Source organism: Daucus carota, chromosome 5, assembly GCF_001625215.2.
Source record: "Daucus carota subsp. sativus chromosome 5, DH1 v3.0, whole genome shotgun sequence".
Lineage (NCBI taxonomy): Eukaryota > Viridiplantae > Streptophyta > Magnoliopsida > Apiales > Apiaceae > Daucus > Daucus carota.
The window spans coordinates 27417301-27431567 of record NC_030385.2 but is presented as its reverse complement, the minus strand read 5'-3'; the positions used below and the strand labels follow the sequence as shown (position 1 = coordinate 27431567).

The 14267-nt window shown below is 34.0% G+C and overlaps 1 protein-coding gene across 1 annotated transcript in view; it reads left to right on the top strand.

Annotated features, from left to right (window-relative positions):
* Positions 1-10686, top strand: part of LOC135152834 (uncharacterized) — a 41437-nt gene extending 30751 nt beyond the window's left edge. Inside the window, exon 5 of the mRNA XM_064093954.1 lies at positions 10522-10686. Within this exon, the coding sequence (XP_063950024.1) occupies positions 10522-10686 (165 nt within the window). The remainder of the gene's footprint in view (positions 1-10521) is intronic.
* The last annotated feature ends 3581 nt before the right edge of the window (positions 10687-14267 follow it).

The following is a 14267-nucleotide window of genomic DNA, read 5'->3' as shown; positions in this document are numbered from 1 at the left end:
CGTAGTTTGAAATCTATTGCTTTCCACCCCGGGTCCACGCTAGACGTTCTAACTAGAAGAAATAGTGGGTATTGGGTCGAGGTCGAGGGGGGTGTTGGAATTAAATGTTAGAGCCACTTTCTTCAGGCGTATCAGTAAAAATACCCAATGTATAACCAGCAGGGAAGGACAAAAATGAATTAAAGTTTCATACCAGGGACCTGTGGGCATTTTGGTGCAGGCCCTATCGTCGAACTGTTTTTTTCACAGGCTTTTTTAAGCCTTTTGGGGCCTGTAGGCCTGACTTTCTTATTTCTTCCATCATTCTCCTTTTTCTTTTTTATGTTTTTAAACATGTTTCTTATTGTTTTTCTTAGCATAGTACTCTGGGCAAGATATTTGCTCACAGAGAGCTGGTGCAGTAACGGGTGCTAGGGCGATAAAGCAAGCGGGTAGAACACCCTCCTAAACCTGTGTGGTTGAGAATGAGAAAGGGTTTTCTTCTTGATGAAAAAAAATGTCACACAATTTGATAAGCCGCCCTTTGACCAAGAAGGGGTCCAAAAGGGTTCCAAGTTTGCCACCAGCTCCAGGAATCACCGAGAATTAGCAAAATTATATGATTCTCATATTGAGTTCTAGGAACTCACGCCATTGCAACTATGGGTCCGTGTTTTTTAACTCGGTTATTCTTCAGTTCTTACCTGTGACCTTGTGCATTATTCCTCTCGTTTGTTTCTCTGTTTCGTTCAAGCAATGGCTTTCATAGTAGCTTTGCATAATCTTAGTTATTGGAAAATGCCAATAGAAGAGGAGCTTGCAAAAATCGCACATGCAAATGATGTTTAGATTTGCGGGAGATTTGCTCGGGATGCTCAGTGCCAGCATGTTGCCCATATCTCTGCTTCTTTGGGCTCAGAGGGTGAGTACCTATTTTATTCAAGTATCTAGCTATGTGAAAATAAGGTGAAGCTACTCGGCCGGCCATGATTCCACAAAGTACCTTAAAAGTTTCAATCCATTTTCTTCTCCTATTAAGATCCTCTCGTGAAGAAAATAGATAAGTACTTGTAAGTGGGCATTATAGATTCTTAATGTAATGATAAACCTAAAAGGGCTTTCCGCTAACTCCTGATTTCCCGGATTCCACATATTTTTAAGCCAAATGACATGGCTCATCTCATAGCTTGCCAATAATGTATCAAGTTTTCCTGGACATACCTTAGGTTAGTCAATTGGTAAAATATCTCCGAAAAATATCTTTCGATGTATCTTCTTCTTTTTATATCGCTACACCTTTTTTGTATGTAGTGTCTAATAAATGTGAAGTTGCGTGGCAAGCCCATCGATCAAACTATAAACCAATATATTTTTAAAGGCAACACCATTTCAATACTTATATATTTATGATTTCATTCAACGATCATAGGGCGAGTAATTCTTTTTACATATGTCTATGCCGATTTATATTTGAAAATGGAGAAATGTATGCATTTATAGGGGATATTGAAACTATATATGTTTAAACAAGTAGAATATATAATATGTTTATTTTATAGGTGACATGTGGGTTTGGTGGGTTGGTGTTTTGTGTTTGTTTTTTTTGGTTGGGTGTGTTTGGTTTGTTTTTTTTGGTGTGGTTTGGGGTTTTGTTGGTGATTTTTTTGTTGGGGTTTGGTTTAGGTTGTTTGAGGTTTTTTGTTGTTTAGTTGTTGGTGTTGGTTTTGGTGGTTTGTGTTTGTGTGGTTGGTGTTTGTTTTGTGAGTTTGGGTGGGTGTGTGTGTGAGGGTGGTGGGTTGGGGGGTTTGTGTTGTTGTGGTTTTGGTTAGGTGGGTGTGGTTTACTTGTTATTTGGTTGTTGTTATTTTATGTGTGGGAAAAAAAAAATTCTGTTTGCACACGCACTATGTTTGTTCAGAGGTCCACAAAAGAGTTGGTCACCGTATAATATTTTATAATATTATGTGGTGTATAGATGTGTGGTATTATGTATCTATAGTATATATATATATATAATATATATCACTCTTCACTCAACTCCATTGCTACCAAGGTGGCGTGGTTCCCGCCAAGATCTGATCGTCACTTACCCTATCTCCATATAGCCCTCCATCTGTTCCTCTCCTGGTAATCTCCCTACCTCTACCTCGCACTCTTGTTCATGCACCCTTGTTACGGTGCCTCGCATTTTTTTGTCATAAATCGTCTCCAGAAGCTTACGAAGACCTATAAATTCTTATATTAATAAATTATCACGTTCGTTTACAGGGTGGGAATGCCAATGGAACAAAAGACCACCATCATTTGAGAAAACTACATGCCTAACCATGCCATGCAGCACTAACCCCTATCGTCAAGACTACAACATCGTGATGTCCTGTCACTCAGATTCTGCAATTCTCCCCCATAATATATTGCATCGAAATACCAAATGGCACTAAGAACTTGCTAAGTAATAAAAATCATTGAGTATTGTAGGTAGGATTGATAAGCGGAAGGAGAGCAACTTGTGGTTGAACCAAAAACCAACCTTGTTTTGCCTTCGTGATTAATTTCAGCTGTCCTGTACCATTTTACCTCGCACCTATGCTCGTTCCCTAAGCCCATCCTCTCATCTCTTTGAAAGTAACTCCTTTATCTTTGACATCCGGGCTGACCCTAGGATCCAAGTTCAGAGTTTCTTTTCTGCACCGCTTGCACCTTCCTCATTATGCTGTGGTTGGTTTGGCGTTTGAAGTTCCATATTGTTCTTTTGAGCTTGGAGCGTTTCCCTAAACTGCTTAAAAGCCGTTTCATACAGGTGAAGAATTTTTGCACATTTTTGCCGCATTGGGCACTCTTACACAAGTAAAAACAAGCATCACCTTAATGGCGAAATGTAATAGGAAGCAAAAGCTCAAAATACCCACTAATAACTCCCAATATCTAGTTCCTACCCATCACCCAGTCAGTGAAGTGAATTAAAAAAATATGTTAGTTCTACCTACCTTCAAATAAATTTAGTTTTGAGAATCCAATCAACACAAAATTTGAAGGTGGTCAAGCAAACACTGTAAGGCGTCCACATCGTCAGCCTCTTCAGTCAACCCGAGCACCTTTTCTTGTTGCCTGGTGACTGGATTGACCTCCGTCATGAAACTCCTGTCCTAAATCATATTGTTTTTTTTTTTTTGGTTTTCAACAGTACTTTTCTGTAAGGACTATATATTTTTCACAAAGCATTTGTGAATCTCATAGACACCAGTTTCAGGTACAGAGGAGGCAAGACTTAAAAACCAAAACACCAACTCGTGCCAAGTTGTAGTTTTTCAGTCTGGTTAAAATTTACCCCGTCAAACAGTAAGTGCTCCCTGAGCTTATATCCTTCTGGGCCTCTGTTTCCAAATTGAGCATCCAACCTTAATGTCCCGTCGCCCAAAGTGCTCAAGAGTACCAGTATCACTATGACAAATTACAGGATAGAAACAAAAGAGCGGTACTGGTGTGTATGGCCACTTGGGCACACGGCACAAAGATTGATTCGCATGTTGAAACGAGGTCCGGAAGGAATAAAGATGCAGTTGAAATTTAGTGTTTGAAGGTGGCTAACCATCATTATCAAAGTGAAACTACACTTGGAAAGAGTGGTGGAAGCGACAAAGAAAGGTGGATTCAAAGTAGCAGAGAAGTTAGCACTAACACAGGGTCTATATGAATTACAAGGATTGGAGTCCTCTTCGACATCATATCGGGTCCAAGGCAACCCTTGTATATTAAATTTTATTATAATAGCATTGATATATATGATCATGCATTAATAGTTATGGAAAAAAAATTGAAAGTAACAATCAGGTCAAGATGAACAGGCCAATACGCGTCTAGCCTATATAACATGTGGAGAGATGGCAAAAGAAACAATCATTAGTCTACTCTGTTTGTCAAATAGTAAATTTGAAATTGTTGCTGGTCAGGCTAGTATTTCGATGATGTCAAATATTAAGTTTATTGCCTAATGCTACATTGCAAGAGAAAATCAACAGACGAAGTCCCTTTGTCTTTCGAGCTAAAGCGCTTTCCCTGAAAATCGAATGAATAAACTCCTTCCCCAATATCAAAAATAATAAAAAGGCCATTCAAACAGAAGCAAGATTTGTTGGTGACGCTGCAGAAAGCTTCCAAGAAAGCAAGTCATTCTTCATCCCTGTCAAAGTTGTTCCGGCTTGTCGGAGAGCAGAGATCAAATTTGCGTGAAGGCACGCGTAAAGTCCGTTGAGAGGTTTTTTCTTCTCATTGTATTTACATGTCATTCCAATACAGTGGGCGGTGTCAACCCCCCCAGATGTAGTGTTTTGCCTACACGTGAGTCACACAACGGTACTAGATCTGAGCTGGCTAAGCGTTACACTCTGCAGACTTTTCCGGACCATGCCAGGGAGCTAATTGAGGACTCATTACATACTTGCTATAGATGAGTTTATTGGAGGACTGATGACAGACGTGCATTTTTCAGACCCCGGACAGGAGGATAGAACAAGATTCATGTAGAGGACATACTTATTGTCCAATTGGCTAGTTATATTTGCTCGAGATTTATTCTGAAATGATTTGTTTAGGATTATTTGTTTAATTAAAGTATCAGTATGTTTGGGTTTTTGCTCCGTAGTGTTCTAGTTTTAATCTGTAAATGACTTATTCCTAAACTTTAATTTTGTATCTCATGTTGATATACAGCGCTAGGTCAGCCAGCGGGAAAGCCGAAAAAAAACGGCCTGTGGAGGAGACCAAGAGATTGAAGGAGTTTGACCCCGATATAACCCATTTATTCCCCTTACAAATTTAGAAAATTGAGGCACCCCCATATACTGTGTTGGTTTGGTAGAAAAAAAAAAAGAAGTGACATTTTTCTACTTGCACTTTGATATTATTAGATCATGATGATGTCAAAAAGTAACTTTTATATTTTAGTTAGTTTGAATGTATTGTGATTAAAGTGATCGTACCTCTATATTTAGATTTTGGTAATGACTTGCATATTTTTTTTCTTTAGCTACGGAATGTTATTGGTAATATGGTTACATTTGTGTCTTATGTGGAGATTAAGGTTACTTGTACTTTATTAACAGCAACTTGTTATTAGGTTTATACATAGTTGGCTAGAAATCCCTGCATAGATTGTACTTTTGTAAAGATGGTAAATTAAATTCGATTATGAAATAAAATAGGTAAAATAATTTTGACCATTTAATTTCACCAATTAAAATTACGAAATCGACCGAAAAATTCGATATAAATATTATGATGCGGGAAATAAGAGTTTTCGAATCAATGGGCATTCAAATTTGTTTTGGCAAATTAAAATAAAGACCTCTTGGCTTCGCAAGGAACAAATCGCTCAAAAAATTCAAAAACCTTCTTTCTCAGTTGATCGATATTTGATTCTCTACATGCAAATCCATTTATAGGATTGAGTTCGTAATCCGTTCCCGTTATCATGATGGCGTCCTCCGTTACAACAGGGGTCATACTCGCGGGCTCTCCGTCGATCACTACATCTCTGTCTCAGTGGTGATTCGATTTAAAGGACTTTTTAATTCTTTGGTTCGGTAAGTTTATTACTCAATATCATTGTAAGCAAGATATTCCCGTCTCTTTGAATAGGTAATTTTGTCTCGAAAAAAAAAAAATATCTTGTTTGTTTGTGATCAAAGATAATTTTGTTGTGGTTATTGTCCATTTGTTTGTTTTGTAATATTTTTACGAGACATATCTACGTCATATATAGCTTTGCTATTTGTTTGTTGCTCTCTCTGTTTTTGAAGGTTGGGTGTAAAAATTGAGGTGATCGAAATTTTTGATTTGTATCTGTTTTAGTTAATTTGTTTGGATTCCTGTGTCGAGCAGGTCGCGAGTTTGTCCCCCGGGTCCGAATTTTCTAAACAGGCGTTTTGGTCCTTTGCCGTAATTTTTGTTATGGTTGGCCGAATATTATTTTGAAAATCAGATCCTTGTCGAGTTCGATAAGTGTTCTTGGTGTTCTTGAATTGTGTGGGTTGTTAGTGTGCTTTGATCTTCTATAATTAAATAGTTTTAATTTTGTAACATGGTTTTTAAGGTGCATGTAACAGTTTATTTTATTTATGGCATTGTTTTTATATAATACAAAAATTTCATTTTTAATCGGAAAAGGAATCTAATTTGGTATGGTTTAGACTTAGATTGTGCTATTTATATTTAATTTGATGTTGCCATAGTGCATGTGCTAATATTATGGCTAATTTTTTTTACTTGTTTAATGCAGTGCCCAATGAGACAAAAATGTGCAAAAGATTCTTCACTTGGCCGGAAAGGCTTTTAAGGATTTTAAGGAAAAGCTCGAAGCTCACGAGGAACAATATAGAAAATTCAGGTTACCAACACCTCCAACTTAATGAGAAGGTGCAAGAGGTGGATGAAAAAAACTATGAATTATTAGATCCTAGGGGTTAAACTCGAGGTCAAAGAAAAGGAGGTAAACTGCTAAGGACGATGAGATGGATAGGCTTAGGAAAGGAGTAATAGCAACCGAGGCAAATGGTACAGGCAGGGAAAAATGAAATTATCATGACAACAAAACAAGTTGGGTTCATCAAAAGATGCACCTGCCTTTCTCTTACAATCCAATGAAAATACTCAATGATTATTATATTACTTGTAACAAGTTCTCACTTCCATTTGTATCCGGATGCAATACACCATCAACCTTAATATTTATATAAGATTTTATATGTATTTGTAAGCTTCCGGAGATGATAAGACACAAAATCTACTATTGAACAAGCTACAAAACAAGAGGTGATTCAAAGTAGCAGAGAGTAGCACCAGTAACACAGGGTCTATATGAATATACAGGATTTGATTCCTCTTCGACGATCATATCGTGTCCAAAGCACCCTTGGTATTATATTAAATTGTATATAATATAGCATTGATATATAGTGATCATTATATGTATGGAAAAAAAACTGAAAGTAACCATCATTGTCAATGGAACAGGCCATACGCGTCTAGCCTATAATACATGTGGAGATGGAGCCACAAGAAACATCATTAGTCTCTACTAATGTTGTCAAATATTAAATTTGAATTGTTGCTTGGTCAGGCTAGTTCGATGATGTCAAATATTAAGTTTGATGCCTATATGCTACATTGCAAGAAAATCAAGCAGACGAGTCTTTTCTAGCTAAGGCTGCTTTCCCTGAAAATGCTAATTAAACTCCTTCCCCTAATATCAAAATAGATAAAAATGCCATTCACAGAAGCAAGATTTGTTGGTGACGCTGCAAGAAAGGCTTCCAAGAAAAGGAAAGTCATTCTTCATCCTGTCAAAGTTGTCCGAGCTTGTCGGAAGAGCAGAAGCATCAAAATTTGCTGAAGGCACGCGTAAAGTTTCTCATTGTATTTACAGGATCATGTCCAATACATTGGGCGGTGTATAACAGATGGTAATAAGTGTTTTGCCTACACGTGAGGTCACACAACTTGTACTAGATCGGGAGCTGGCTAGCTTGACACTGCAACTTTTCCGGACCCATGCCAGGAGCTATTGAGGACTCATTACATACGTGCAGATAGATGAGTTATTGAGGACTTATTACAGACGTGCAATTTTTCAGACCCCGGCCAGGAGGATGACAAGGTCATTGTAGAGGTACATTACTTATTTGTCCATTGTGCTATTTATTTGCTCGAGAATTTATTCTGAATGATTGTTTAGTTAATTTGTTAATTAAGTATCATGTATGTTTGGGTTTTGCTCCGTAGTTATTCTATTTTTATAATCTTTAATGACTTATTCTCTAAACTTTATTTTGTAATCTCATGTTGATAACAGCCTAGTCAGCCAGCGGGAAAGCCAAAAGAACTGCTGTGGAGGAGACAAGTGAGATTGAAGGAGTTTGACCCCGATACCCATTTATTCCCCCAAGTTTAGAAAAGTGAGGCCCATATACTGTGTTGGTTGTTAGAATTGACATTTTGCTACTGCACTTGATATTTTAGATCAGTGATGATGTCAAAAATTAACTTTTATATTTTTAGTTGATGGATTGTGATAAAAGTGATCGTAACTCTCTATATTTTGGTAATGACTTGAATATTTTTTTATTTAGCTAAAGGTAATGGTTATTTGGCTTAATATTTACATTTGTGTCTTTATATGTGGATATTAGTTACTTTGTACTTTGATTTAAAGCATTGTTATTAGGTTTATACATGTTGGCTAGAAATCTGCATAGATTGTACTTTTTTAAATATGGTATAATAAATTCGATCATGAAATAAAATAGGTAAAATAATTTTGACCATTTATTTTCAACCAATTAAATTCGACCGAAAAATTCGATATAATATTATGAGCGGGAAAATAAGAATTTTCGGAATCATGGGCATTCAAATGTTTTGGCAGAATTAAAAATAAAGCCTCTTGGCTTCGCCAAGGAACCCCATCTCAAAAAATTCAAAAACCTTCTTTCTCAGTTGATCGATATTTGATTCTATACATGCAAATCCATTTATATGATATGAGTTCTAATCCTCTCCCGTTATCATGATGGCGTCCTCCGTTACAACGGCGGTCATACTCGCGTGCTCTCCGTCGATCACTACATCTCTTTTCAGGTTGTTGATTCGATTTTAAGGACTTAATTCTTTGGATTCGGTAAGTTTATTCACTCAATATCATATGTAATCAAGATATTCCCGTCTCTTCGAATAAGTACGTTTTTCTCGAATATCTTGTTGTTGTGATCAAAGATAATTGTTTGTTGTGGTTATTGTCCAATTTGTTTGTTTTGTATTTTTACGATAGCATATCTACTTCATATATATCTTTTCATATTTTTGCTCTTCTGATTTTAAGGTTGTGTAAAAAATTTAGGTGATCGAAATCTTGGATTTGTATCTGGTTTGTTAATTTTGTTTGGATTACTGTGTAGATCAGGTCGAGTTTGTAACCGTTTTCCGAATTTTTCTGACATGCTTTTGTCTTTGCCGTAATTTTGTTATGGTTGGCCGTAATATTATTTGAAATCAGATCCATTGTCGAGTTCGATAAGTGTTCTTGGGTTTTTGATTGTGTGGGTTGTTAAGTGTGTGCTTGATCTTCTATATTAATAGTTTTAATTTTGTAACATGGTTTTAGGTGCATGTAACATTTTATTTTATTTATGTCATTGTTTTTATATAATACATACATTTTAAATCGGAAAAGAATCTAATTTGGTATGTTTAGCATTAGATTGTGCTAATTTATCATTTAATTTGATGTTTCATATTGCATGTGCTAATATTATGGCTATTTGTGATATTTCAAATTTCTTGCAGGTTAAATACTCTTTATGAATATTTATTATCTTTTATGAGAGTCATCATTGATGACTTTATTGTGCCTTTAATGGCTTTTAGTACCTTTTGGTTGTCATTTTATGGCTTGTGTTACCATTGTGATGGTCATTAATATGATATATATATATATCTATCTATATATATATATATATATATATTATATATATATAATTATGTTTTAATGTCTATTATGTTATACTCGATTAAATATTTTAATTTTATGAGTCTAACCAAAGGATTTTCCTTTGGTTAGATTTCTCTTGTAGTTTTAATTATATTTTTTATTTTTTATTTGTACGCTCTTTTCTTTTTTGTTTCATTAGATTTATTATTTTTTACATTAATTAAATTTATATATATTATATAAATATATATATATAACATATATATTTTCTTGTATAGATTTATGTTTGTTTGTTTGTTTCTCTTTTCAGGATACTTTGGAGCGAGATTTCCTTGTGGGTATTCTTTTCTAATTCATTTAAGCTTTATTGTCTAAACGTCCGGAGTTATGCTTGCATGACTTTCGGTTAGATGATAAACTTTCTTGAAAGAAAGAAATCCCGGATGCAGTTTATTGTATTTCATCCGTAGATGATCAATTTCATCCGTAGGAAGGTTCTTGGCGGTAGGAAGCCGCAAGAGAAGTTGTATGATGATGGGTAGTAGTGTTAGTTTTGTAAGTTATGATGAAAAGTGTATGTGACTATTGGTGATGATAGACAATGGTGGCAAGTCATTGAAACGTCTGGTAATGGGGGTAAGAGGTCCATTATTACGATTGGGTGATGAAGATGATGGTCATATACGTTGCATTATATGTATGTATGTATATATATATATATATATATATATATATATATATATTTATTTATATTCGCGAGATATGCTATATTGAAATTAGTAATATGTTATGTACAAATTAGTGATTTCTGTAGTTAAAAATAGTGATAAAAAACTGTCCAGAAACTGGATTTAGTTTTTTAGGCTAATTGGTTTCTTTGAAGTAGGAATCTATATATATATATATATATATCTATATATATTATATCTATATATATATAGGCTCATGAACAAATAGAAATCACTTTTAAAATAAAAACTAGAAACCAATACAAGTTAGTGACATTCTTAGTACAATTTAGTGATATTTTCTTTAGGATTTAGTGATCTGTGTTGCAGGAATTAGTGAAAACTTGCAGAAACTGCCCAAAAACTCCAGATTTGTTCGAGATCTCCAGATCTGTTGATGTTTTTGATTCAGATGGTGGTGACGGTGGTGGAGATGGTGGAGTTGAAGGTGGAGATGGACGAAGGATGATTGTAGCGGAGGTCTGGGCGGCTTGAAGTAGGGGGTCGGAGCGTTGCCGGAATAGTGGCGGCTCCGCTGCGTTTTGAAGTTAAGCTGAGGTGGAGAAAGAAGTATGAACGGGGGTGAAGGAGGTTGAAGCAGCGACAAGATGGGGCTGGTGAAGATGGAGGTCGAGATTGTGTTGTTTAGAGAAATAATGGAGGTGGAGATGGAAGTGGTGGTTTTGGAGGTGGCGGGCTACATAAAGGTGTGGTGTGGTTATGGAGGAGGCGGGGCCGGAGGTGGTGGAGTGGCGGATGTGGAGGTGGGGTTGGTGAAGATGGAAGTGGAGATGGGGTTATTTAAGAATTTAGTGGTATTTGTTTTAGGATTTAGTGATATTCCAGTTTGGTTTTTAGTTTGTAGAATAAGGAGGTCTCGATTGGGGTAAGACTATATATATATATATATATATATATATATATATAGTGGGTAACCAGTTACGTAACTGGTAACTAAGTAACTTCTAATCTTAACCATTAGATATTACATGCAGATGAGTTATGCTGGTACGCGAAGCAGAGGAGCCGTGCGACAGTTACCACGCCTAACCTAATTACTCCAGTCATAGGAGTAATCCATATCCTAATCTATTTAATTTTATCAATATCCTAATCTATTTAATTTTATCAGATTCGGATCGGATCGGATCAAGAGTCAGATATTTTACAAGTCAATCCATATTCGGTTCATTCGAATCATGGATAATCGAATCGGATCTCCGATCCACTAAAATTTATGAAATATATTTTTTCACCGTGAACAATGTTTTAACCTTCCACAAAGAAAAAAAGTGATATTTTCTAGCTATATTATTAATTCATAAGTTTTAACATAACAAGCACAAAAAATAACTAATAAAGCAGTAAAGTAAAGTCTGCAATTTCATGTTATTAAAAAAATGTAACTGAAAAACTTTGTTGGTTGTTCCTATAAAACCTTTCATATAATGTATCAAGTGAATAGAAAAACAATAAATAAGTTGCTTAATAGTTTTAGAGGAAGCAAATTATGATCTGCTCCTCTATTCAATAAGGATTAAAATCAATAAATATGTCCTAAATACAGAACTAGGTGATTGAGGAGGTGTAAAGTGAACGAGTTTAGCTCTTATGTTTTATACTCACTCTACAGTGTCTCTCATAACTGCAAAAGTGTTACAGAAAAAGTGTAATAATGTGCTAAAAAGAATACAACAAAAAACCTAAATTATATAATAAATAAATTACAGAACTTGTGCAAAAATATAAAATCAACATATAAAAGCACAAAATCGATAGATCACACAATAATACAGAACATTAAAATTAAGTTATATATAATTTTCTTATTTAACACTACATTTTTTTGTTCAATCGTATATATTTTAATTTGAAAAAAACTGGACATATGTTTTTATTTTGTAACTTTTGCATTTTCATTTTTTTCTTTGACTTGTTTATATTTGTATATCCTATAATTATCGCTACAATATCTGGATATCCCTTATTTTTTATATTTTTAAATATAATTTGTTTTTAATATATGTATTGCTCAGTATATTATGAAAATATCTTTTTTATGTTCAATTTTTCTTGTTCTTTATTTCTTAATATTTATAATTTTCTTCTTTGATTTATATTATATTCTTTTAGTGATGGTACATTCTTTTCTAAATATTTGTATGTTCTGTATTTTCTTATATTATATTTTAATGATATTAACAATAAATACATAACACAACTATAGAATATACAGAATACAAATAATTTAAATAAATTACAGAACCTGTATATAAATAAAATATAGAACACATGAAACAAATTACTGAACAAGTATATAAATAAAATACAGAACATGTATATCAACAAAATACAGAACATGTGAGACAAATTACAGAATATGTACATAAATAAAATACAGATAACATGACACAATTTTTAGAACAAGTATATAAATGAAATACATAACACATGAAATTTTTTGAATATTGAAATAGATAATATAAAATAGAAAAAAACTAAATATAAAATATAAATTACAAAACATGAGAAGAAAATTTACAAAACATGTACACAAATAAATTACATAATAAGCAACACAGATTACAGAACTAAGTAAATGTATTAAAATTTATATTCAGATTTTAAATTTCAACATTATTTATTAGGTATTTTATTAAATCATTAGTTTTCTAACTTTTGAAAATAAATTAATTTATCGTTATATTTTTCTTACTAGAAGAATATGATATCAGTTTTATGATTGAATATTCAAACAGAAGCATACTTAAAATTCTTTATAATATAGTAATTATAAAAAAATAGATAAGGATTTTAAAGAGGTACAACTCAACTCAGATAAGAAGCTCAGTAAATAGCAAGTCATCGGAATCCATATGAATAGCGTCAAATGATTTATGGGAATTATATGTCAGATAAATTCCAGGATGCTGCACACCACTGAACGAAGTTCATTAATATGTTCAAGCCTCAGTGCACAAATAATCTTTTGTGGCACGTCCAAGAGTTCAGAAGATATAAAGTTTCTATACTTTATTTTATCAGAAGATTCCATTCAATGAAGAAATTCTTACAAGTCGAAGACTCGACGAACAAACCAAATTTATATTGTTTATTTGACGAAGAATATTTGATTTAACTAGATACAGATGAACTAGACAGTACATCTGTGTGTGTATCAGTTACTCAAATTAAATATTTGAAGTCAAGCAGAAGTGGTAGTTCATTCGTTCGACAAATCAAGAAGAAGTTATTAAAGTTTAAAGAAGACAGGAAGCAGTTCTACTGAAGAATGGGTGATTAAATATTTAATAGACTATTATTCCACTTCACAAATAATTATATTAATTATGTAATTTATTTATTAAATTAATTCACTCTTGAATTAATTTAATTTATGAATTTATATGATTAACTTAATTAAGTGGATAATTTTCTATTTTATATATACTACAATATTACATTCATTATCACCAAAACAAGCTGAGCAAGACAATTCAAGATTGTCTTACCTAACTTGCTTCAAGGAAGGAAGGAGAAGTACAAGACAATTAATTTGAATTGTCTTGGCGAAATGGGTTGGTGGCAGCAAGACAATCTACATTGTTCTGCCGTGTGCTTCATGTGTGACCAAGACAATCTCACTTTGTCTTTCTGCCATGTGCAATGGCTTAGTAGACAATTAGTTTGTCTTACCTTGTGACAGATTGTCATACCTTCCCTTGAATTGTCATACCTTCCCTGGAATTGTCATACCTTCCCTGGGATTGTCATACCTTCCCTTGAATTGTCATACCTTCCCTTAAATTGTCTTTCTGGAGAGTTGAAAGCATGGTAGACAATCCAAAATTGTCTTACCTTGCCTTGTATTGTCTTGCCCAAGCCTAGATTGTCATACCTTCTTTGTATTTGTCTTTCCAAGCTTGTAATTGTCTTGTCTTGTGTTTGTCTTTCAAGTACAAAGCTTTGCATATATATATGGCTTAGTTTCTTCATTTGAAAGTGTTCATCAGTTTGTAATTCAAAGCATTTGTAAAGCTTTCAAGTTGTTATATCCACAGTTTTCTGTGCTTTGA